This window comes from Podarcis cretensis (assembly GCF_951804945.1).
Source record: "Podarcis cretensis genome assembly, chromosome: 5".
Classification (NCBI taxonomy): Eukaryota; Metazoa; Chordata; class Lepidosauria; order Squamata; family Lacertidae; genus Podarcis; species Podarcis cretensis.
The window spans coordinates 21,410,797-21,437,720 of NC_137174.1; the positions used below are offsets into that span (position 1 = coordinate 21,410,797).

The window sequence follows — 26,924 nt, forward strand, 5'->3', positions numbered from 1 at the left end:
CTCGCTCCCAGGCTGGAAGGTTGCAACACAGCAAAGACCTTGGCGTCGCTTGCAGGTAACGGGGGAGGCGCCTGATCAGCGGCAGCAGTTGCAGCCGGGGAGGCGCCGAGCCCGCAGGAGCATCTCTCTGCAGGAGCTGCTGTGGTGTGAGTATCCCTCGGTCCCTGCAATAGCCCGGCCGTGGGAGGGAATAAAACAGCAATATTCCCTGCTGCAGATCAAGGGAAATCCACGCTCGGTTGTCCCTTGAAAAAAACGCAGGCAGGCAGCGAATAATAACAATATTCCCAGCAGCCAAAAAAGTAAGGAAAAGGGGGAAATCGGCTCTCCGTTGACCCTTGAAAAAAAAAAACTAGGCAGGCAGGACATAATAACAATATTTCCAGCAGCCAAAAAAAATAAAAAGAGGGAAATCCACTCTCGGTTGACCCTTGAAAAAAACGCAGGCAGGGCGGGAATAAGAACAATATTCCCTGCAGCCAAAAGAAAGGGGGAAATCTACGCTTGGTTGTCGCTAGAAAAAGCGCAGCCAGAGAAGAAATAATATTCCATGTCGGGTGGGATCCACTCTGCGGTGTCCCTTGGAAAAGCCTAGCCAGGGCTGCCTGGAAGCCGAGTGGCTTGTAGGTGGAGGGTTTTCTCCCATCTGGCTGATTGAAGCCGCTGGGAGTGCTCCAGAGTAGGGGAGAGGATGCAGGAAATTTACCAAGAAAGGATCGCCTCTTTTAAAGGCACAACTTTTTCTTTTCTTTTTAAAAAGCATTTATAATTGCCTCCGCCCCCCATCTCGTTTCAGTGTAACAATATGTTAATCTAGTTAGATATAATCTTGTTGCCCCCTCCCCAAGTTAAGTGCCCCAATTTGGAAGTTCTGCTGAAATTATTATTGAATGATTGATGAATCTTCATCCTTAACCCAGGGTGGGTTACAGCAGTAAAGCATATTAAAAGCAACTTACAACCATAAAAATAAAAAGGTAGGGTCCTAGAAAAATGACACTTTGCTTATGGTGCAGCAGTAAAGCTGCTAGAATATTTGCAAAGCTAAGCAGGGTCCAGTATGGTTTTAAATTGGATGGGGGACTGCATGTTGAAATTCTTGCATTGCAGGGGGTTGGACTAGATGACCATTGGGTGCCTTCCAACTTTGTGATTCTATATTTCTAACTGCAAAGTAAGAGGAGCAGTATTTACCACATTGGCTCTAGGAAGTTGTACTAGAATCAACAGACTTTATAGAGCTGGAAGGGGGCAGATAGACCCTCTGATCCTTGCCAGTCTGGGAATCTTGCAACTAAAAGCTTCCCCTAAAACATGACCATCCAGCCATCACTTAAAGATCTCCAGCAAAGCACCCTGATGAACTCTGTCCCACTTCTGAACCTAAAGAAGCTTCTCCAAATGTTTAGGTGAAATCTTGCTTTCTTGCAGTGGTATTGACTCTTGAGAAAATGAAGGTCATGGCTTTCAAATTTTTTGTAAAGAAAACATATTCTGAAAGATTATTACTGTCTGTAAAGTCTGAGGAGAAGCTGTATACTGTTATAGGTAATTTCTGCACTGGATAGCCTAGAATGTATAAATAGTTTAGGGTTGTTTTGTTTGTTTGTTTCTTTTGCAGTTTTATTTGTCATTTGAATATTCCTCAATGAATGTAAATAAATACGTTCCTTATGAGGAGATAAGTAGAGTTTATCCAAATATTCCATTTTATCGGACTTGTGGCTTGGATTTCAGGCACCATTTCAACCTTTGATTTGTGAGGTTCAACAAAGAAGCAGCCTATTTTAAGAAGGTTGCCAGCTGACCAGAAAATACCTAGCCTGGCTTACTCTCCTGTCTTTCAAAGCAGTTTGATGTGCATAAATTGTCAGGTGTCTTCCCCCCACTTCAAAGATAAACATTAGCACGCTGATGCCTGCACATTAAAACTGTTACAGTGGTGGATCGAAAGGTTGGCAGCCCTATTTAAAAGCCAGATATTGCAGCTGGAATGATTAGATAGCTGTGTTGATTCACTCTTGTCTCCCTAGTTTTAAACACATGTTTGCTTGAGTTGGTGTGTATTTCGCTTTGAACATAAGGAGAACAGAGCTGGGAATCAAGTAAATCTTTTGTGACCTGAATCCTGTGGGGAGGCCGTGCAAACTCATTGCGTAACAGATGCCGTATTTAGAAATAACCCTTTACATTAATCAAACACTTGTGCTTTGTTTTGAAATAATCCTCACTTTTAAGTGAGTATTAACTTTGTATCTTGTACATCGAGAACAGCATCTTTGGGCTCCATCCATTTACCTGGGATTAAGACCTGCCGGCATAGCTGAAAGCTTCTGAAAACTGGTTTGCTATTTGTGTAATATTTTTCCTCTGAACCAAATCCACAGGATTGGGGGCGCGCACACACACACACACACATATATATATGTTTTTAATGTGTGACATTTTAATGTATTTTTAATCTTTGTTGGAAGCTGCCCAGAGTGGCTGGGGAAACCCAGCCAGATGGGCGGGGTACAAATAATAAATTATTATATTATTCTTGTTACAGGTAGGTAGCCGTGTTGGTCTGCCATAGTCAAAACAAAATAAAAGAAAAAAATTCCTTCCAGTAGCACCTTAAAGACCAACTAAGTTAGTTCTAGGTATGAGCTTTCGTGTGCATGCACACTTCTTCAGATACACATTATTATTATTATTCTTCAGATACACATTATTTTATATTATTCTTATTATATAAGCCAGCTGTAAGTGCTTGGCATTGCTCAGGAAGTCAAATGAGTGGGGGGAACATCCCACAAGTGCAGTTTTGAAAGTTGTGGTCTGCCATCCTGATTTAACATGGCAAATTTTCAAAAGTAGGGGGTCCATGGCTTGGTTTTTGAAAAATGGGGTTCACAGTACTTCACTAGTGAGGTTTGTGGGAGGGGGTTATTGTTTTTTTGTTTTTGTTCTTATTATGATAGGTATTTTGTGCTTTCATTTGGTAGCGTTATGCTGTAAACCGCCCTGTGATCTTCGGATGAAGGATGGTATATTATTATTATTATTATTATTATTATTATTATTATTAAGCACTAGAGGTCTCTCCCATGGTCCTGCCCACCTGTTAAACATGGTCCATGGTTTGTGAGGCAGAGGAGATGAGCATCCAGGCCACAGGCCAGATCAAATTCCCCCCCCCCCCCCGGCCTTATACTGAATCACATTACAGATTCATATACAGTCATACCTCGGGCTACAGACGCTTCAGGTTGTGTGTTCTTGGGTTGCGCACCGCGCTGAACCCGGAAGTACCAGAATGGGTTACTTCCGGGTTTCAGTGCTTGCGCAGAAGTGCTAAATAGCGCTTTGCGCATGCGCAGAAGTGCCGAATCACTACCTGTGCATGCGCAGACGTGCTGCGGGTTGCGAACGTGCCTCCCACACAGATCACATTCACAACCCGAGTGTCCACTGTATTCAGTGATGCTGCCTGGCACCTGCTCTTCAAGACCCCAGGTAAAAGCCTTTCCCAGTCCAGCTGCCTTGGTTCCTCTAATTAGAAACCTGAGGCCTTCTGTATGCTCTGCCCCTCCTTATAGCTCCAGGTTGATTTGCAAACCAGGCAGGGCTTCACTTTATAAGCTATAAATATAACATTTAAATGCCACTGCATTGGTGGGGCTCCCGAAGTGGATTGTTTTGCTGCCAAATGGTGAATGTGCACAAAAGTGCCTTTGGATTTGCCCTTTGATCGTCAGGGGTTTGCCCGATCTGCTCCTGGCTTTGCAGTTCATAGACATTGCTGCAGGGAGTGTGGGGGCAACAGACTCTGAGCTGAATGGAGTGGCCTTTGAATGTATAGCGATCGGGATTGACTCATCCAAGAGAAATGAGATATTAATGATTAAAAGAGCCGCTTAATTGTTCTGGGCAAGGCTGATCAAAGGCAAAAGGAGTGAAAGAGCTTACATCTGCATTCTCTCTTACTGAGTAATCCACATCTGCTGGGTGCAGTGAATGGTCTGGGAACACCCACCCTTCTACACATGTTGGCATCTGTCTTGTCTGAAGAGTCAATAGAGTGCACCTCCGGGGGTGAAGTCAAACCGCTGCATTAGGAACATGGAACCGACCTCCCTGGGCGCAAGCCTAGGCAGCGTGTATGGAGTTCCTAGGCTGCCCAGATGACAAGACCCCCCTCTTGGCCTCACAGATGTGGTCCAAAGGAAAGCAGAGGAATACGTTTGGCACCAGCTTGGCTGCAGGAGTTGCCAGAAGGAGGCGTATGAAGCGCTATCCAACTGTTTTAGGGACTCCACTCCAGATTTACAGTGGTACCTCAGGTTAAGAACTTAATTCGTTCTGGAGGTCCGTTCTTAACCTGAAACTGTTCTTAACCTGAAGCACCACTTTAGCTAATGGGGCCATGCCGCCGCCGCACAATTTCTGTTCTCATCCTGAAGCAAAGTTCTTAACCCAAGGTTCTTTTTCTCGGTTAGCGAAGTCTGTAACCTGAAGCATCTATAATCTGAGGTACCACTATATGTAGGGCAGTAGTGTACAAACTTTTTTCAAAGAGGGCCAGATTTGATGAAGTGAAGGGCCGTGGGGGCCAATCAAAGGGCCGACCAAAGAGTTGTTGAGCTTTTTTTAGGATTGAAGTTGTTGAGGGTTGTTTTTTTAATACCCCAGGAAATAAACTGCCACAGGGGCTGGATTAAACCAACCAGCGCGCCAGATTAGGCCCCCGAAATGGACTTTGGACATGCTTGATGTAGGGTTTACTCCTTAGTCTTTTCTTCTCCCAAAGATGTCCCACAAGGGTGTGGAGGTTTAGGATCAGAGTTTTCCTTCTCCTAGATAGGCTACCTTCCCAGGTGGACAAGTCCCATCTGCCCCTCACTTCCCTACTCTACTGCATGTGCAGAAAGCATCTTCTTGACCGTTGGACCTGCTATTGGTCTCATCCATTCAATCCGCCTGCATGCAGAGGAAGTCCCTGACTCACTGAGGCTTTGAGACCCACCGACCACCCTCCCCTCATTTTGCCAGCCAGTCGAAGCCATTCCCAGGGTGCGGCCACTGTTACATGTGGACAACTTCTAGGGGCCACAGGTGAGAATTGGATGTAGGATGTGGACCAAGGTAGACAAACTACTGCAGAAGGAGCGTGACGTGTCCCTCACCAGAGGTAATACCCCCTTCTGACATCCCATACACCCCACCAATGTACCACTGTGGAAGCAAAAGAGGTGCAGATCTGGTTAGTGACTGGTTGGGGCCACCATAAGCTCCAAGAAAGCAATCTGTGAAAGCGGTTTGTCTCCCAAGGAGTTCAGAGATTACCACATCACACTCTTCCAGCAACTTTGGGGAGTGGTTTAGCAAAAGAGTGTGGGTGATACTGAGGGGCCCTTGGTGATTCTCCCCCCCCCCCCCCGTCTTGATGTTTACATTGAATTCCATCTGCCATTTTTACTGCCCACTCACCCAGATTGGACAGAACGTTTTGGAGCTCTTGGAAACCCTTTTTGTTTTAACAATTGTTATGTACTGAGTTGAATAGGATCCAAAATACAGCAGTCTGATTGGTCCTAGAACAATAGGATCCAAAATGCAGCAGTCTGATTGGTCCTAGAACAATAGGATCCAAAATGCAGCAGTCTGATTGGTCCTAGAACAATAGGATTCAGAATGCAGCAGTATGATTGGTCCTAGAACAATGCAGCAGTATGATTGGTCATAGAATCATAGAATCATAGAGTTGGAAGAGACCACAAGGGCCATCGAGTCCAACCCCCTGCCAAGCAGGAAACACCATCAGGTCTGCAGGAGCCACCCAATCCAGCTCCAGATAGAAGTGAATCCACAACCTGATTGGCCTACAGGAGAATTCCGGAATTAGCCAATCACGTGGAGCCCATTGTGTAAATAATGTATATAAAACAGATACTTTGGGGGAACTTCCATTCCTCCTCACCACTATGAGCTGAATAAAGAGCATGAAATCCACTCTCGACTCCAAATATATTTCAACAATATAACATCCTAAGCAAACTTGGCTACCCCACTGTTCATCCCTAAAACTAAGTAACTCATACACAAGTTAAAAAGTCCAAATACTGATCCTCAAAGTTCTCCACTTTCTGCACACCTCTAATGGGAGAATGAGGCATTAATTCCTAGTCTCCCTTTCCTGTTTCTTAACCATTTCCTGATCCACAAGACTACTCCTCTTATCCTATGGCTATTTCACTTAGGAGTGTTTAATGAATACCTTTGTCAAAAGGTTTTGGCCTCTTCTGACATCATCTTGCTGACTTGTGCCTGGTGGTGCCTTCTTCCATCCCATGTTTCGTTTGGAAACTTTGGGGGAAACGGGAGAAGGGGGATCGCATATGAAATACTTGCTTTGTTAGAATGAGTTAAATCCTTTTTAGTACAGGGTTTTACACACCCAGATTGTGTAGTATGCAGATTGTCTTTCATATAAAACTCTATAGGACTCATGAATAGTGTGGACACCCAAATGCAAGATGCATTTCTACATCTGGCGTTCTACCATTGTCGTGGGAGAAGCATGCTTGTGAATTGTCACTTGTGAATTGCTGCTTCTGCCTTCCTCTGGTTGATGGTGCTTTCCTTTTCACCTCTTACATTTTGCCATCTGAGAAACAGGAAGAAACAAGATAGCATGCCCTTTGGTAGCATGGAGTGCAGCAGTTTGAGGATCTTTCTCTAGCATTGGGTATATTCACAATTTTGCCTGAACAGAACTAAGGCATGAATACTTTTGAAACTGCATGCATTTATCTGGGAGCAAAGTCCACTAAACCAAGTACGTCTTGCTTGTGAGTAAACATGCATGGAATTGCTCTGTCAAATTTCATAAAAATGCAACATAGTATCATTCTGTATGTTAATAATGATGCCTTATATGTTGTAAAAACAGTGAAATAAGTTTAGGTTTGATAAGAAAGTATTGCATATATTTTTATTTTCCTCTCCTGGAAACCCTGGGGGAGGGGAAGCCACCCCACCCTACCCCACCCTACCACACCCCCAGCTTCCAAATTTATGGACATTTTACATCTCTAGCCATGTAAAGGTAAAGGACCCCTGACCGTTAAGTTCAGTCGCGAACAACACTGGGGTTGCTGCGCTCATCTCACTTTACTGGCCGAGGGAGCCAACGTTTGTCCTCAGACAGTTTTTCCGGGTCATGTGGCCAGCATGACTAAGCGGCTTCTGGCAAAACCAGAGCAGCACACGGAAACACCATTTATCTTCCCGCTGGAGCGATGCCTATTTATCTACTTGCACTTTGGCATGCTTTCGAACTGCTAGGTTGGCAGGAGCTGGGACCGAGCAGCTGACCCCGTTGCGGGGATTCGAACCGTCAACCTTCCGATCAGCAAGCCCTAGGCTCAGTGGTTTAGACCACAGCACCACCTGCGTCCGATAGGGCTTTTAAGATAGGCCCTCCTCACTTGTGATGGCAGTCCAAACATCCCTAAAACTGGGACACAGTTGTTTTTAATAACCAAACAGATGCTATCTGAGTTGAGTACAGAAACAGAAACCTAGGTATTCAATGCATGCAAATGAGTGGTGACCACATTTTCATGCACTATAAAGGGATTGCGTAATTACTGCAATATCCCTGGCTTTCAACTCAGTTGATACTACCATTAATCAACTCTAGATCAGCATTGCACACCTAGAAAATGTGGGCATTGGAAGTTCCCACAGGTATCTTGTTGACGACTGCAAGAACAGGATACTGGACTAAGATGGGCCATTGGCTGTTTCCTGAATTCCTTCACCATGTAACCACCGTACAGATTTCAGAATTGCGGGGCGGGTTTGCCTATATTATTCTGTGCCTGTGCCCATGCACGTATTCCCCCCGCCCCCCACGTGCTGACATAAACACTGCCAGAGGCAACAGGGTTCTGGTAATTGTTTAGAACGGAGAACTTCAGCAGGAAAATTTGTGTTGTGCGACAGTGTTAAAAAGATGTTCCCGATAAAATTCCCACCCCTATGCCACAGCTAAAGCAGTTGCTTTAAATGCTGTGTTCATCCTTGAAATTTAAGGACCTTGCTTAGACAGGTTAAACCTGCTACGGTTTCTTTTTGCCGGATCACATTTTCTGGAGACACAGACCCTGCAGGAACTTCGAGTGAGGAAAGCAAGTTGCAGCTGAGGCGAGAGCATTCTATTTTTGCCTCTGTTCTTTATCTCAGCAAAACCTGTCACGATCACTTGCCACATCCCACAGTGGAGAGCTGCACTACACATTCAGTTAAGTTGTGTGGGGCAGCATTTGCTGGATCTGAGCATTTCATGGGGAAATAGCTTAAGGAGAAGGTTAGTTTTTCCCAGCTGGGAGTGATGACAGGGAGGGGCTACTTAACATCCGTCCTCCGCTATACTTTCTCTCTCTCTCTTTTTTCTTAAAGGGAAGGGTTGTTGCTCAGTGGTAGAATATCTGCTTTGAGTGCAAAAGGTCCCAGGTTTGGTTTCTGCCTGAAATCCTAGAGAACTACTGCTGGTCAACATAGTAGGTAATACTATGCTCCCCCAATCTCCACCAAGTAGTGTGCTAGACTCATGCACTCACCCAGGGTCTGTGTTTCCTTTCGGGAATGGGACACAGTGGAGACCGGGGCATCTTTATGATATATTGTGTGTGTGTGTTTGTGTAGCTTAGGTTGTGTTTGTGTAGCTCAAGTGGTGTGTTTTATATATATATATTTATAAACTTGGGAAGTGATGCTTATATATGTGTGTGTGTATGCATACACACACACACACACACACACACACACACAGAGGGAGGAATCTTGGTTCTCAAATGCTTTGGTACTTGAACATTTCAGCTCCCAAACACCAAAAATCAGGAAGTAAGTGTTCCGGTTTTCGAACGTTTTTTGGAAGCCGAGCGTCTGATGCGGCTGTCGGCTATTGTTTCCGGGGCGTCAGCACCAACTGGAAAGCCGTGCCTTGGGTTTTGAACATTTCGGAAGTCAAACGGACTTCTGGAACGGACTACGTTCGAGAACCAAGGTACCACTGTATGTGTGTGTCTAGATAGGGAAGGGTATAAATACTATTGTTGTTGTTGTTGGTAGTAGTAGTAGTAGTAGTAGTAGTAGCAGCAGCAGCAGCAGCGGCACCAGGTTCTTCCAAAGGTAGCATCATCCTTGTTTTACGGCTTGCCTTTCCCCAGAAATGGTAAAACCCCTCTTTTTCTACCCATGCTAATCCAAGTCGTGGTCTTTTGTAACACAGAAAGAGGAGCCCCACTCATCTGCGTTTTTACACATTGTTCTTTGATGCTCCAATCCACACCCAGGTTATTATTACCTCTGAAGAAATAGCTTTTACAGCTGCCTGCCTAGGATTAAAGGGAGTGTCTGAGATAAAATTTAGGATACCTAGGTTCATTAACACCTCACACATGCGGATTGCAGAGGATTAACATTCTTTAATACACATGGGATCTTTCATCCCAACCTTAGTTACCGTATTTTTTGCTCTATAAGACTCACTTTTTCCCTCCTAAAAAGTAAGGGGAAATGTGTGTGCATCTTATGGAGCGAATGCAGGCTGCGCAGCTATCCCAGAAGCCAGAACAGCAAGAGGGATTGCTGCTTTCACTTGCGCAGCGATCCCTCTTGCTGTTCTGGCTTTTGAGAGTCAGAATATTTTTGTTCTTGTTTTCCTCCTCCAAAAACTAGGTGCGTCTTGTGGTATGGTGCGTCTTATAGAGCGAAAAATACGATATACAATCTGACATAGTTGAACAGGTAATGACGGAAGATACATGGGAAAACAAATGTCAAAAGATTTTGAATAAATGGACAAACTATAGGAATTGGAGGGACGCGGGTGGCGCTGTGGGTTAAACCACAGAGCCTAGGACTTGCCAATCAGGTCGGAGGCTCGAATCCTCGTGACGGGGTGAGCTCCCGTTGCTCAGTCCCTGCTCCTGCCCACGTAGCAGTTCAAAAGCATGTCAAAGTGCAAGTAGATAAATAGGCACCGCTCCGGCAGGAAGGTAAACGGCGTTTCCGTGCGCTGCTCTGGTTTGCCAGAAGCGGCTTAGTCATGCTGGCCACATGACCCGGAAGCTGGACGCCGGCTCCCTCGGCCAGTAAAGCGAGATGAGCGCCGCAACCCCAGAGTCGTCCGCGACTGGACCCAACGGTCAGGGGTCCCTTTACCTTTACCTTAGGTAATTTGTAAATTTCTCCCACTCCTCACTAAAGCTCTTCTTTTCCTGGTTTCTGATTTTCCCGGTCATTTTCGCCATTTCGGCGTAATCCATTCATCCTCATCAGTCATTCATCTCTGGTTGGGACTTTATCTTCTTTCCATCTCTGGACCAGTAGTATCCACGCTGCTGTCGTCACGTACATGAATAGTCATTTCTGCTCCTTTGGTATCTCTGCACCTAAAACACCTAGTAAAAAAGCTTCTGGTTTTTTCACAAACATTATTTTAAACATTTTTTTCCCCAACTCATTATAAATCATTTCCCAGAATGCTTTTGTTATCTTGCACATCCTTCCCAACCTTAAATTCAGTCCTCCACGTTAGTTTGTGATTCATATTATGGTGAGGTTTTCTCTCTCTATCTCTCTCTCTCTTTGGTGTGTGTGTTGGGGGGGGGATGTTAGTTTTCACAATGCCCAAGTCCCTTCTAATCCCCAGGTTTAAAAAAATCTAAAGGAGGATTCCATTGTTGAACTAGCCAAGCAGGTTTCCTTGTGAGTAGGGCTGGGAGATATACCGTAAATTCTAACACTACTTGAGTCTAGGGTGTCTTGCACTTGCAGATTCATAACAATACTTAATAAGATAGGTCAGCGGTCTGACACTATAAGGTAGGCAGCTTCCTGCTACAAATCACTCCCCATAGCTGTTTCCCTTTCCCTTGAAGGAAAGGATTTGGGAATCCTGCATTTCCCCACACAGGGAGAAGCGCAGCTTACGAAAGGTGGGAGGGAAGGGTAAGCAGCCCACCTCAGCTCTTCTTCTTCTGATTAATCTTCCAAGTCTGCATTTTTGTTTTTTTTAAATGGGCGCCAGGGTAGGAGGGGAGAGACTCTCCCATCGAGTGTGGCTCTTAAGACGGCTATACCACAATATATTTCAGAACTCTCAGCTCACAGGAGAGAAGGTAGAAGGAAGCGTGCTCAGTAAGCAAGCTGATTTGAGATAGTGATTGATCAGATATGGACAAAATGCTTTTGTCAGCCAGCGTAAACATTTCCAAGGTGGCGATACTGACCTGGTATCTCTTCAGTGGGTGTCGTTGCACAAGGTTGATCTCAGTATTTCAGAAATGCTGAAATGCAGAATACCCGATGAGCAGGCAGGGACGGGAAAAGTGTGGACTGCACTGTTGCTCCTATCAGGTCCAGCCCGTACGGCCAATGGGTCCGTGATGGTGGGAGTTGTGTGAAGTATTTGAAAACAGAGGGAAGCAAGTAGCTTCATAAGGCTTTTTAGTCCTCTTCGGATACGCACTGAGTGCTATGGCATAGATCTTTACCCCCCACTACAGTTGTGTCAGGGACTGACAGGTCTCTGATGTGTGTGCACCGAGAGGAAAGGTTGGCTGGAGTCTGACTCGGGAGAGGGGGCAGTGGTGGGGACCTCCATCAGCCAAGAGGCAAGAATCAGAAGCAGGGGAAGATCCACCTCTCAACAACACGCAACCAGGAGAGTGTGCCCCGCAATAGCAGAGCTCCCTGGAATTGAACTGCTTATTACCAGGAAGCTGCTTTTTGTGGAACTGGGCTTTGTGAGACTTCCCAGGCGAGCAACTGCCCAGTTCCATATTACGGTGCGGAGATGGTGACGCAGCCTCCACCACCAGCTGGGAACTTCTTCATGGCATCAAGCACTTATACTCCCTGCTCTGCAACGGGGAATTATTCAGCTACAAATCCTGTACAAATGCAGAATGTTGATGGAAGTGCTTCGGACTCTCAGTTTTTCTCTTTACGTCAGGTTTCGGAACAAAAGAGCCAGACTGCCAAGGAGAATTGGTTTCAGGGCAAAGATTTAGGATGAGAACCTGTAGCATTAAAGTTTATGCAACAAAACAAGCTGTTCAGGAGTCTTACTCCATCCTGTGGTGTAAGATGTTTGCAAATGCTGCTTGAAAAATACCAAAAATAGACTTCAAAGAAATCCTTTTCCAGATTAGCATCCCAACTCCTTCCTTGCTATCCTGTACATATTTTCCAAGCTCTCTCTTTTAATGCCTTTTAATGTATTACTTCGATGTTTTGAATAAAGTTTGTTCTTTTTTAAAAGAAGAAGAAGAAGCAGGGGAAGATTCAGAGCTGGAGGGTGGGTTGGAAGAAGGGGACTAAGAGGCAGGTCAGGCAAGTGAAGGGTCAGGTGCTTACCAAACCTCTCCTGCACAACTGTCTCCAGAACCAAGAAGGGAATGAAAAGAGAGGGGCAGAGGCAGTTTCCACACATAGGCATAGTCTCTAGCTACCGGGGGAAGGTGCCTCAACTGGTGGAAGGGGAGTGGTCCCTTGTTGCTGCAACTGCTCCATAAAGCGCAGAGCTGGGAATAGCTGCCTAGCCACTAGATTGCTGCGTGCAGCTACCCAGAGCTGTAGAAGCAAACCATGAGTGTTATTTTTTGACAATAAATACTTAACTATCTGCTGTATGCATTCCTTCGGCTGGGAAGCACCTTGACAGATGGGCATTACGATGAGCAAAATAAGAAGTACCTTGCTGAAATTCAGCAATAAGAGTTGCCAACTTCTACCAGCATCTCCTGCAACAGGCACAAGTTCTCTTATGTCGTATCTGTGAACTGTTTTTACAGTACACTGGTAACTGGTGTGGGAGAGGAGAAAAGGGACTTTTTGGCACCGGATGTAACGACTCAGGTACCTTTCCGAGGGAAATTCACTTCTCTTCCCTCTCAAAGTGTTTGTATACTAATTTTTAGGTAATTCAACTGACATTTAAGGATTTGTTGGCTGACTGGTTCCTGGGAGTTGTCTCAGCTGGTAGAACATGAGATTCTTAAACTCAGGCTCATGGGTTTGAGCCCCATGTTGGGTAAAAGATCCCTTCATTACAGGGGGTTGGACTAGATGATCCTTGTGGTCCCTTCCAACTCTGCAGTTCTATGATCTCAATACTCTGGGCTCATCTACTCTTCTGCTTGTCCTGGGCCTAGAAAGCTGAGTGGTTTTCCGCATGTCCTATGCTTTCTAAGCATGGGTTCAAGCAGTTTTGCCCCACCGCTTCCCCTCTGGAAAATCCAATTGCCGTTTGTTCCAATTCAGAGCTAAAGATTGGGTTTTCTTCGGGGAAAGTGGCGGGCCAAACAGAGGCATGGATAAGCCCTCTCTTGGATCCATTTCATTGCTTTTATTAGTATGACTGTGTTAGATTTTGTACTTAAATTTTTCACAAGGCTTGGGATGACCCTGCACCTTTAGCTGGCTTGAGCTCACTCACCCCAATTTGCCGAACAAAATCTACAAATCAGTAAATAGGGTTTGTTCTTAGGTTGCCTAAGAATCAGTTCTGGGCAATGAGGCAAAAGCGCCGCCTTAATTCTCCTTTCAAGCCACAAACGTCTAAAAGAACTGCACGCGGTCAGGCCAGGCTAGTAGCGGTTTCCACTGCCAAGTAATTTCTGTGGGCTTATTGTAATTTGTGTGGCATTTTTCTTTGCCACACCAGGATCACACGATCGGGACCACTTCTTCCAAACAACTTGCAAGGAATCGTATCCCTGGCACAATACTTTGTCATGAGCCAGCCCTAGATTTCGACATGATCTGTCTTGTGTAATGGCTTCTGGAGTGATGTGCTCAGGCTGACGCCAAGGTTTCTCATGCTGGCAGCGCGCCTGGTCCTGCCCACACTAACTGAGAAGGGTGAGTCAAAAGCATCTCGCCCGTAGGAGCCTTTTCACATCGTATCTGCCCTTCTGCCAACCCAGATGGCTCTTGGCTTCCTTTCGCCCGGGTGTCAAGTCTGTGCGTACCTGCCGGCTTGCTAACTGTTGCGGGCACTGGTAAGTGCGTTCATTTCTTAACCCTTGCACATTTTCAGAGTCCAAACAGATATAATATCTGCATTCAGATCTGCGTTGCTTCATGCTTTGTGCATTCTCTGCAAGGAGGAGTAGATGGTTCTGTTGTGTTTCAAACCTCTCACATCCACCCGTTGTGTGTGTGTGCTGTTCCAGGCTTAGTAGGGCATTGGTTTCAGTCATGCTGTAATGAATGTGGTGGCCACGCAGGATGAAAAATTGTGTATCTGTGGTATGAGGAGCCCAAATGGCACCAACATGATAAAAAACACAATATGATGGTATATATTGCAGGGGCCAGTGGTGCTGGGAGTTGTAGTTCAGCAGCGTCCTGAGGGCACTTGGATTATACGTTTATGGTTTGTGTGGTTGTTTGAGCTGCTCGTGGTCTTTTGTTTACTTCGCTCACGCCTTATTCGCGAGAAGTTTTTACAAAGAAACAAACGCAGTTGGGAGAGCGTGAGACTTTTAACCTGAGGGTCGTGGGTTCGAGCCCCACGCCGGGCAGAAAGATCCCTACATTGCAGGGGGGTTAAGACTAGATGAGCCTTCCAAATCTACAATTCTGTGATTTCCTACCCATCTTTCACCCTGTAAAAATACAATTGTGAAGCAGCTAAAATGGATTAAAATCAAGGGAATAGGGCGATCACAAAAGCTGCTTTATGTTGATGTAGCAATTCAGATCGGAAGGTCCCTAACCCTATATTCATGTTTGAGGTTCTATGACTATCTGCATGCTATGCCCCAGAAGCTTGAGGGGCGGGGGTTGGATAAGAGAAATGGCATTGGAGGTGAGAAGGCTTAATCCCCATACCCCAAGGCAGCATCTTCAAGCAGACTCTGAATCAGGGCATTTCCATTGTTGCATTTGCTTTTTAAAAGTTTTAAAGTGGGAGATGCAATTACAGGACTTCTGCTATCTTGTCTAGTTTGGCCCTTAAAAGTGGGACAGGTTTAAAAGCAGACGCCACTTGAAGCAAACGTGAATGCAATTGCACTAAAATTTGGGAACATGAGGGGAAAGACAGATTTTTAAATAATAATAATGCTATCTTATTTACAGTGTGTGCCACCCAATCACAGATTTACTGTGTGGCTGCCATATTATACAGGGTCAGACGGTTTATTCAACTGACTGCTCTGACTAAACTCTGCATCAGCTGACATAGTTGTTGTTGGATTACAACTCCCATCATCCTTAACTAGTGTTAGAAACAGATAGGAAAGCTAGGAGCTAAATGGCAACTTAAACCTAGGTTATGGGCACAACAACGGAATATCTAGGCCCCCTTTTTTATAAGAAGAATACAAAGCTGAAAATGAACAAACCGCAGCTAAAATGTTATGCTCATTTTTCACATGGTCTGGTCCTTTCTCTGCCCGCCCCCCTAATATTCTTAACAGGGTCTCTTCTCCAGTCTTCAGAGAGCAGCTAGAAGCGGAGAGGCAGAAAAAGACCCTCCTTTCCTTCCACACTGCAGTTTCAATCTGAAATCTTAGGCGCAGTACCTCGCCCAGAGCTCAGAAACTGCCCGTGCTAATGAAATTCCCTGCCACAAAATGCGCCCAGAACAGTGGGAGTTTCGAACACTGTCCCTAACCATTGGTCATGCTGGTTGGGATTTGCAGGAGTTGTACTCCACAACAGCAGGAGGGCACTGCCATCTACTCCTTGGCTAGGGGTTTTTCTTCATAGCCACCTGGCTGAGGTCTGTCTCAGCTCTGCTTCTCAACATCCTTTTAACAGGTTTCCAGGAACTGGCTCCAGGCACAAGCTCTTAAATCCTACATTGCAAAATGTTTTCCAAGCGCCAATCCGAGCTACAGATTTTACAGCGGTTAAGCCACTTAAATCCTCCTCCTTTGTCCACAGCATTGGCTGGTGGTGTTTAATAATAGCCGTTAAGTTAGAATCAATGCTACTGTCAGAACAGTAGTAAATATGCAGATATATGACATCTGGGTATTGGTCTCCTACCCTCTCACCCCATCGCCACCGCTGATACTCACTGATGTGGGATGAATAGATAACTGTGATTTATTTATTTATTTAGGGAAGAAAACAAAAAAACAACCGGTTAACTTGAAATGCTGTCAGGAATATCTGTTCTGGTTGCTAGGATTAAAGTCTTCAGAGAAAACTCTGGGATTGAACAGTGATTTGTATAATCCAAGACAATGCTCTTTAAATATGTTGAATCCCACAGAAACCCCATTATCTGCTCTCAGTCCCCCCCATCCTGGTGGGGCAGAGGTGCAGGTACAGAGGGAATTGGTGGGTCGTGGGACAAACCTCTTTTCTACCACCATCATTCCCCCCCCCCCCACAGGTGGCTTGCCAGCAAAGTACCACTTTTTCTTCTATCTCCATCTCTGGTTCAGTTAGTAAGGGGCCAACTGGAAAGTCTTAAATGGCCTGTTTTGATTCAGAGGTTGTCAGTTGCTGACCCATGTTTCATGTCTTGACCTGCCTTGATGTCCACCAATGTCCCAATCACTGTGTTATTGTATGAGTTTTAATTTGCTTTAGTCTATTCCATTGCGGTTCTAACCTTCTGAATGTTTTAAATAATGGTGATAATTTTTTTGGTGATAATTTTATTGTTTTATCTTCTTTCTAAACCTAAACTGCTTCAAGGGTGTCCCCCCCCCTTTACAATCGAGTGGTGTGTACATTTTATGAAATAAAATAAATATTGATAAATATTGTTTGATCGCCCTGGAAACCAATGTGGTCAACTTGGTATTTTTTATTTTTTTATTTTTTGCTTTTCTTACAGTTCTTTCCTTCAGGTCCATGCCACACAAATTAAAACACTAGAATTGGCACATCCCATCGCTCTTGTTCTGTTCCAGAGTGCTGCAGTCCTATATGATGGGAATGGATTTGCTTATATCGTATATCAAATGTCCCCTTAAAAATATATGGCAGTGGTCTCTCCTTTCCATCTGCCATTCCAACTTATGAATGAGCCCTACCGCCTTGCCCCTTTTCATTTTTTAACCAAAATCGTAGCATCTCCAGCCATATGCCGGCAGAGCTAACAGATTCGGAGTTCACAGTGGCTAAGTCCAAGTAGAATCCCTGCTTCAAAACATGCCTTTTGCCATATGCTGCGATGGCTTGTTTGGAATATTGTACAAATAAGATCTCCGCAGCCTCCAAGGTCGGATGTGGGGGAGATTCTGACTCAGTTCTGTCTCTTTGAAACTGTGTTCTAGGTTAGAGGGAACGTAGATTGGCACGTTCCTGGTTGTATGCAATGTGTGAGCAATGAATCAGTATTTATTGCACAAATGTTTTCCCAAGATGGCACTAATGATATCACTGTGACTGAGGAAAGATCAGTGTGCAGCTAGCCTTTTTATTATGCACATGGTTCGCTCTTCCATGATGCAATGCGCTTGTGTGAACTAAGCAAATAAAACATTTTTGTTTAGGCAAGCCTATCCCAGATATATAGATGTTGACATATTTTAATCTCTTTTTAGATTACCTCTGGTTTTACTTGTTTTTGAAATGTTTTCACTACAGTATTTGCTGTTAAAAACTGTTTTGATTGATAATTTTTAAAAAGTCTTGTAAACTGCTTTAGAGGTTTTGTTACAATCAAGTGGTATATAATTTTTTGTAAAACAAAGAAAAAGCCTGTAGATCCTGTGCGGTTTTTTTGTTTTTTGTTTTAAATGTGCCTTCGATTGTGCCATGAGCAAAGCAACCCAGAAATATTTTAAATAAGAAAATAAAATGTTGCCGGGGAAATAGATAGCTCAGTTGGTTAGAGTGTGGTGCTTATAATGCCAGGGTTGCAGGTTTGATTCCCATATGGGACAGCTGTGTGTTGGACTAGATGATCCTCAGGGTCTCTTCCAGTTCTCTGATTCTATAACTGAGAATCTTCCATTTCCCCCAGCTGCTCCTTCTGAGCCCCTTAAGAATCCCTCTTCTTGGAGAAACCCTGCAAAAACCCTGGAAAAGGGAATGCATTTATCTGCTCCCTTTTAGAGCACAACCCTCACAAGGAGTTATATAGCTAAAGGAGATCCACTTAAATGGTATGGAATCTAAAAATCCAGAATGCAGGGGTGAATGTATGCCCTTATATTTGGTTTTTTAAAAAGGGGGGGCACTTAAGTTGATGTCCAGGCAGTCCAAATTAAGTGCCAATAGCATGACAGGTTGCAAAAGCTAGCTTATCACAGACAGTGGCGAGCATGAGCTATGTAAGGCACGCCATCAGTTAGTGGATATCTTCTTCTGCCTCCCTTCCAAGATTCCAGCGGACATTGCCCACACCCTTTGAAGTATCCTTGGAGCAAGTAAAGATTAGAATTTTACTCTTTGAAAGTGGCAACCATGGCCTACTGAAAAGCAAAATTCCTTGCTGACTCGCATGTTTCAGTAGAAAAAGCAGTCTGCAACTTACACTTGGGGGTTCTTGGCTAATCGATGGACAAACCAGACCACCACCCCCAACCTTCTCCCGCCAACGCGTCGTTCAATTCTGTGTCTCCCAGTTCCGTGTCTCTCAGTGATGGTTTCATGGAGAATTCATAATGGTCCAAGTTGGGAACTCTTTGAACATCAAGCCAGTACCTTGTAAACAAAGTAATCCCATCAGTTCTCTAGGTGAAATTGGTTTTGTAGGATTGTTTTGGCTTGAAACCTTGTCAGCTAGTGGAGTAATGGATACCTTTTTCTTTGTTTTGTTTTTCAGACATGTGTTCAGAGCTTGACCTGGGCTATTTCTCCATGGCGATGTGGACCATTGGCCTCGGAGCCATTGGGGCTGCTGTGACAGGGATAATCCTTGCCAATACAGATTTGTTTCTGACTAAAGCAGAAAAGGCTTCCTTGGATTTTCTCGGGTCGGCAGATTTGAAGACTCTGGGAGGAGGTAAGGCTTATGTGTGGTAGGGTCCTCTGTGGGCTGAGAACCCAGTGTTCTGAAAAAGCAGTCGGTTAATACTTTGGAAAGCCTGTTGCGGGAAAGAACCTTGATTTCCAGGCATGGGAAAAAGACCCATGAGCGGCATTTCTGCCTTTGTGGATTCGGATCTGCAGCCTTCTAATATGTGGCATAGAGTTTACCACAATTCCCTCTTGTTTCCAGCAGGCACTGAACTGCTTATATCAGAGGTTTTCAACCTTTCTGAGTCTATGGCTTCCTTCACCAACTACATTCTTTCTGTGGCACCCCTGTAAGGCTCAGGAGCCCAGTTGTGTCACCCCGTGCCTGCAGAGCTGGCAGCCTCTCACCCATTTTCGAACACCCTCCCTTGTGGAGTGTTCCCTTAGCCCCCTCTCCTCTCCCCTCTCCTTGGGAATCCTCTGGGCAGCTGCTGCTGCCGTCCCTGGACAACATTTCCCTACGGAGCTTATAGCCAGGGCTGCTGCAATAAATAGCTGCGCTAGCCTTTGGGAGGCAGACCCGAGAGGGCATCAGAGGAGGGAGGGAAGGAAAGAGGGACCGAGAGCAGTGTTGCCTGCAGCACCCCTGACCATCATTCAAGGCACCCCAGGGTGCCACGGCACACTGGTTCGAAACCACTGGCTTATATGGTTAAAATGGCACCACATGTTCACAAGTGGGACATAATCAATGGGCTTGTTTGCAGAGGTACAAAAAATATTTTTTTTGAGGGGGGAGCCCTCTGGGAACTGCAGAAACAACCCAGGGAGGGCCGAATACGATCAGTGCACACAGGATGCTGACTGTCTTGCGGAAATGAGTGTCAGGAGTATGGGATAGTATATCTGGAATCTTGAACAGAAGCGCTTCACTCTGCAACACTTGGTTACAGACCCCACTTGCTCCCCTGTTTCTGAAAGAAAATGTGTTCACTGAAAGGCCCCAGCCCAACTCAGTGAGGCTGTACTTGCCACGCACAGTTTGTGAGCCCGTGGCATGGTGGCTTCGATTATATCATTCAGCGTAACACTTGAAATTCAAGTGGTCTCCAAAAACCTCATAAATAATATCGAAAAAAGCTGAGAAGATAGTCCATCTTACACGGCTGCCAAAGTGAACAAGAGGCAACAAGGACCATAATGACATGTGCTATTGTTTGTCCCTCAGCAGAGCCAAGAGCATTCAAAGCAGAGGAACTTTGGAGGAAGCATGGTGCTGTCATCATGGCAGTGCGGCGGCCTGGATGATTTTTGTGCAGAGAGGTAGCGTGTTTTCCTTGTGGTTTCTTTCTAAAGAGCAAATGATGGGGTTTAACCTTGCTATTTCAAGACGCTTGTGGGCTGCATGGTTACAGAGATAAGGGTCTAGTATGTTTTCCAGGTTGCCAATTTTTTGGTACTATGTTAAAGAGTTTCACAGAATCATAGAGCTGGAAGGGACCACGAGGGAAATCTAGTCCAACCCCCTGCAAAGCAGGAATCTCTTGCCCAAGTGGGACTTGAACTCACAACACGGCGATTAAGAGTCTCATGCTATACCAACTGAGTTATCATATTTGCTTCTTGATTTTTTTTAAAAAAATTGGGTCAATCTCCTTTCCCAAATCTTCCATCCAGATGAGCTGCGGTAGGAACCTTACAGGTCCAGCGCTGTTTGCGTTTTCTCTTTCATACTCAAGTCCTCTTCCTATGTTTACCTTCCTCCTATTGTTCTGTGTTGGACGCCTGGCAGTGTGGAGATGCGGTGGAGAGATCCTTCAATGGCTAAACTTACCATTAATTTTGAGCTTAGGTTTCCTTAGGTTACAACATGTGCTTTGACCTTTGCGTTTTGCTTGGCTTTAGATTTACACAAGGAAAGCCTGATTTTCCTCAAAGTTATGTTAATTAGATTATTACAATAATAAGATGATTACATTGGAGGGACGCAGGTGGCGCTGTGGGTTAAAGCCTCAGCGCCTAGGGCTTGCCGATCGAAAGGTCGGCGGTTCGAATCCCTGCGGCGGGGTGCGCTCCCGCTGCTCGGTCCCAGCGCCTGCCAACCTAGCAGTTCGAAAGCACCTCCGGGTGCAAGTAGATAAATAGGGACCGCTTACCAGCGGGAAGGTAAACGGCGTTTCCGTGTGCGGCTCTGGCTCGCCAGAGCAGCGATGTCACGCTGGCCACGTGACCCGGAAGTGTCTCCGGACAGCGCTGGCCCCTGGCCTCTTAAGTGAGATGGGCGCACAACCCCAGAGTCTGTCAAGACAGGCCCGTACGGGCAGGGGTACCTTTACCTTTACCTTAAGATGATTACAATAATAAAGCATATACACACACACAGAGAGAGGCAACAATTTAAAACAAGGTATTAATTAAAATGTTCTTTTAATTAATCCTGCAATCCTAACCCTAGGAAGAAGCCCCATTGAATTCACCAATACATGGTTAGGATTGCACTGTTACTTATTTTAAATATTTTTAGGTTGCATACCCGGACTGTGTCCAGCCAACTAAATTGCAAAACCACAAGAAATTGAAAGAAGGCGACAGTCCTAAAATCTGCAACAAATGATGGAATTAAAATGTGAAAAGCGGTAGCTAAGCACAGTTGAAAGTGTTCTAGCTGTCTAAAGATGGAAAAGAAAGAATCCAGTGGCGTTCCGCTAGGAGGTCCACAGTTGCAATGCCACCATGCAGCAGGCTCTGCCTATTCCTTAGATAGGCCACAGAGCATTAGCACTTCTAAAATCCCCTGCCAATGTGATGCCATCTTAACATACATTCCCACAGGCTTCATTTCAGGGCATGTTTGTTAAGAGCAGTGCAAGGGGTTGTCGCTACATAGGGATGGCTTGTAGGCTGCAACCACATAACTTATCTCTTCTCTCATTCATAAGGAAGCTGCTCAGCTGTCCTCTCTGAAGCCCCAGCTTGACCATCTGGGCATTCCCCTGTATGCTGTTGTGAAGGAGAACATTGGGACCGAGGTGGAGCAATTTCAGCCATATTTCAAGGGGGAAATATTTCTGGATGCACAGGTAGATGCAATCGGTGACTTGTACTTGGGTTGTTCATCTGGCTCATAGATTATGTTAGAAGTTTTGAGCCACTCTGTCTAAATGTGTTTTCGAGTGCGAGGCTTAAGGCTATTCCTGCTTAAACTGGTTTGTGAAGTAGGCGTTAAGTTTGCACTGGCCAAAAAGCTTGTACGGGTCCTTTATTGGCAAAAGGTTCACAGGTGGCTCAAAGATATGTGTGGGAAAACTCCACAATTGAGCCCCTCCTGTGCTTCTTGGCTGAAGGTGTGATCATTTACAAATGTGAAACAAGGCTTTTTGTAATGCAAATTTGCATTCGGAATGCCATTTGCATTGCATTGTGATTTGGGCTTTTTTTAAAAAAATGCCTATAGCTTGGGTGATGGCTCCCCAATGAGACTACAAAGGCATGCTTCTCTTGCTTTCTTCTTTGCAGGGACACACAGTGAGAATACACTCCCTCATAGGTTTTTGACCACCTTCAGAAATGAAAGCTGCTCATGTTGGTCCATGATCCCACTTACTAAAATTTCAGAGCACACAGATCCCTCCAGCAGAGCCACTGTGATAAGAGATGTGGCTATGCTTCTTCTCTTGCAACTAGGGGGTCTGGAGGGAAGTCGGTGGCGTGAAGATTATCTTAGCAAAGCTGCTACTTAAGAGGCTAACTGGCTTTTGCTTTTCTATTTATATATCATAAATATACATAGGCAGAAAACAGGTTAGCTCTGAAGCACTGGCCTGTCTTTGCATGATTTCCCCATTAGCATGCATAGATAAATGGAAAGATTAGGACATCTATTTATTCCCCACATAATTGGGCTGTGTGTCTTATTAGGCACCCCATCTTTTAGCAGGTGCCAAAAATAAAAAGAAAGTTGGTAACAAATCAGTTGTGTGTGGTTCACCAGTAAGAACAAATACTGTGATAACATTTCACTATGTTTACTAATGGTAAACCAAGGGGGAAGTGAGCTCTTTTGAAAATGTTCAGGGCAGAATAAAAGCAGATCCTTTTTTTAATGGTGAGGCTGCGCTGCAAACAGCATATGGATCGGGATGCAGATGAGAGGGGAAGGGGGGAGGCAGGCGAGAAAGAAATGAATGAAAAGGTAGAGAGGGGGGGCAACTCTTTACTTAGGAGGGGGTGCTAAAAACATTACAATTCCGGGGCCACTAGGTGGCGCATCGGAAGATGGCTGACAATAACATCTCTCCGACCCACACGAGGTAATTTGGAGGCTATGATGGGGGTAATTAGCCTCCTTAACCCCCCCCCCAGGATTATGGGGGGGACGGCCCTTGCCTGCTGTGCCCTATACCACCCCCGAATTTGTGGGGGTGGGGGCACTAGGCACAAAGCCCTCCTGTGGGATTTTCGGCACTCCTCGACGCCGTCCCCGATTCGCGCCGCTGGTTGCAATGATCTTTAAAAGGAACAAATTTGGACGTGATTAATTGCACATACATCAAGGAAAAAGGGGAGTAAATACTGCTGACAGAAGAGATCTCTGATAACAAGACAACAATAAAATACGAGAAGAACGTCAAGATACGGTAATGACTGAGGGGGGAGAGGGGGAAAAACCTGACTCTACCTTTTTATGTGACTTAACAAGATTCCCCCTCCCCTAATGAGTCAGAAATTAAGGACTTAAGCTGTGGATTTAAGGCTGTGTGGAGATAAACTTTTGATCCAAAGCAATGTTTCAAGATGAAGCTGGAAAGCTAAGAGTTTTGGAGTGACGCAGTCAGGAAAAAATGCCGTTCGCCATTTTGTGAGGCATTGTGGGAGCTCTTGGGTCTGGGAGGAGAAAGAGAGAAATAGAGTTGTTTACACATCGTGAATCAACTCCTCGGTGGGACTTAAGAGCGACAAATGCCAAAATTTACGATGGAAAAAGTGATGTTATCTACGAAGGAGATATATGGAAACCATCTGGACTTAGTGGAGGAACGGGAAATCCACACAGGATTATTACACTTGCTATCGGCTTAAGGAGACTAACAGAAGAGATCGTAAAGGAAAAAGAGAAATTATACGAACAAGATATGATGTGGCAACACCAAGATAAGACTGGATAGAATTATGAACTTTGTTTGGACTGATTGGGACTGATTTGGACATTAACGCAGTAATAAGATGATCTGAATCCCCCTTTGGATCTTGAAGTATGGGTTCCCCCAACAAAGTTTAAAAATTTGGCTTTGTAATTCGGAATTTATATGATGTGATTTAATTTGATGTGATTGGCCAGTTAATAAAAATTATAAAAAAAAAAATAAAAAAAAAATAAAAACATTACAATTCCGCAGCTAGGAAACCCAAATTCTACTCAACCAAGAGAACCTGGTTCCAGCAACTTCTCTAAATAATTCAAAGCCCTCGCCCCAGGGCTGGCCCACCCATGAGACAAGGTGAGATGATCGCTTCAGGCAGCAGGATCCACAGAGGGAGCTGATCCTGCCTCCAAGGAATGCATTGCCTGCTGCTTTTGCAGTGGCAGCTCCTCGGAGGATGGATTTGCCACTTCCTTGACAGCCTCACCCCAATACTGCCTCTACAATGGCCTCTTGGCCAGTAGGAGGCGCTGCTGGTCTCCTCTCACCCTTGTCCCTGATGTACAGCTTTATTCCCATCTTGTTACTGACGTAGATATCTGCTCACCCATTCTCCCATGGTGGTAGGGAGGCACCATTTTGTGGCTTGCCTCAGGTGCCAAAATGTCTTGGGCCAGTCCTGCTCCCCACAGCCATTAGAGACCTTATGTCTCTTCCAGCTCCTGAAGTTGCAGCAGCCATCACCTAAGTACTTTCAAAGAATTACAGAGTTGGAAGGGGCCCAAGGGTCATCTAGTCCAACCCTCTCCACCACAGGAATCTCAGCTAAAGCATTTCAAGCATATATTTGTAGCTATAAGGGCTAGAAGTGTAAACCACTGAGCCTTGGGCTTGCCGGTCGGAAGGTTGGCAGTTCGAATCCCCGCGACAGCGTGAGCTCCCGTTGCTTGGTCCCAGCTCCTGCCTATCTAGCAGTTTGAAAGCACGTCAAAGTGCAAGTAGATAAATAAGTACCGCTCCGGCGAGAAGGTAAACAGCGTTTCCGTGCCCTGCTCTGGTTTCACCAGAAGCGGCTTAGTCATGCTGGCCACATGACCTGGAAAAACTGTCTGCAGACAAAAGTCGGCTTCCTTTGCCAGTAAAGTGAGATGAGCGCCGCAACCCCAGTTGTTCACGACTGGACTTAACTGTCAGGGGTCCTTTACCTTTACCTTTTTACCACACTCTGTGGCTATGCACACACCATGCATATAAAGTACCTTGCCCCCAAAGAATGCTGGGAACTGTAGTTTACCCCTCAGAGGTACAATCCCCAGCACCCTTAAACTACAGCTCCCAGGATTCTTTGTAGGGAGTGATGTGCTTTAAATGTATATAGCATGCAAGCAGCCTACTTTCCCTGCACTCCTGCAGAATGAGATTGTACACAAAGTCCTAGCGGTGGTAGTCTGAACCTTGTTTACCTTTTGTTTTGCTCCAGATCAGGAAGCGTTGTGTTACTCTAGGAAGAACACACTCTCTCTCTGTTTTGACTCAGTGTTTCTAATCCCTTTCTACAGAGACGTTTCTATGGGCCTAAGAAAAGAAAGATGACCTTTTTGGGAATGTTTCGCTGCAGCGTCTGGAGGCATTTCTTCAACGCTTGGAAGCATGGCTATACTGGGAACTTGGAAGGAGAAGGCTTTGTCCTGGGAGGAGTTTTCGTTATTGGTCCTGGGAAGCAGGTACCTGTGTGTGTGTGTGTGTGTGTGTAAATGAGCGGGTGCAAAGCTGTTTCCATGCATCCTGTAGTTCCATGTTCTGCAGTTTTCAACCTCTAGAAGGGTCTTGGAGACCACTGCTCTCTCTTGTCTGGTCTCCTGCATTGAGGCAGAACTCCATTGAACATTCAGCATCCTTCACAGATGAGGGCCCCACTATTTTGGTTTCCTGATCTGGGAAGGATGCAAAGAGGTATTCATCTTGCTGAAAGCCCAGGCCTTGATTCTTGCAGCTGACTCCGTTCCCAAAAGGCCAGGGAGCGAAAAAGTTAGTCTTACAAAGGTAACGAAATGCAAAATACTGAAATCCTAACCGGGGGGATCAGGTGTGGTATTGCATTTCTTTTTTTTTTAAGGAAATCCCAAAGTAAGGGATGTGGTAAATGAGGCATGGGTGTTGCCAGGATTTATTGGGGAAGGGGGGCAGGACACCACCACCACCCTGGTCCTGTTCCAGAAATGGATCTTCTCAATTAGGGATTTTCTCAATTTTGCACCTGTGTGGGGGAAGTGCCTGTGCTGCCCAAATCCAGCGCTACTTCACGTGCACAGAAATAGGGAACTTAGAGGAGTTGCAGAAGTTTAAGAGCCTCAAACATAGTTTTGTACAAAGGAAGTGCGCATCTGATCCACATTTTCCCTTTTATTTTAGGGCATTCTCCTGGAGCATCGTGAGAAGGAATTTGGAGACAAAGTGAGCCTTGATGCTGTCCTTGAAGCTGTTGAGAAGATCCAACCACAACCTTCAGAGCATAACTAGAGATATAGATGGCCCTTTCTTACTTACAAAAAAGCTACAAAGTCTGGGTGCAAACTCTTAACTATCTCTCTAACTTGTTCCTAGAGAGCAAACACAATGTTCCATTATAGCAGCAGTTTAGTACTACTGTTGGCTCCAGATATTCCTTCTGTGTTTCTCTTACTGGATTAATGACGGGCTTGGTCTGAAATCCAAAGATCTAGCCAAGACAGTTTCCAGGTGGAACACAACTGCTAGGTGTATCTGGATATCTGAATGCAGGAATGATGACGGAAAGCTAATAAAAACTACATTTGAAACAATTACGGGAGTCCCAACTGGTTTTTG

General features: G+C 45.2%; 1 protein-coding gene across 5 annotated transcripts; it reads left to right on the forward strand.

Moving 5' to 3' along the window:
- PRXL2A (peroxiredoxin like 2A) lies at window positions 1-26,899 on the forward strand. Of its 5 annotated transcripts, none has more exons than XM_079975758.1 (6): window positions 1-146; window positions 18,803-18,982; window positions 20,165-20,259; window positions 21,876-22,016; window positions 25,637-25,801; window positions 26,490-26,899. In XM_079975758.1, exons 2-6 carry the CDS (start codon window positions 18,805-18,807, stop codon window positions 26,595-26,597), a joined length of 687 nt encoding a protein of 228 aa, XP_079831884.1. In that variant the 5' UTR covers window positions 1-146; window positions 18,803-18,804; the 3' UTR covers window positions 26,598-26,899. The 5 variants fall into 5 exon arrangements, with proteins under 5 accessions (XP_079831884.1, XP_079831883.1, XP_079831880.1 ...); XM_079975757.1 differs by lacking the exon at window positions 1-146 and adding an exon at window positions 13,909-14,063; XM_079975754.1 differs by lacking the exon at window positions 1-146 and adding an exon at window positions 14,256-14,313.
- The last annotated feature ends 25 nt before the right edge of the window (window positions 26,900-26,924 follow it).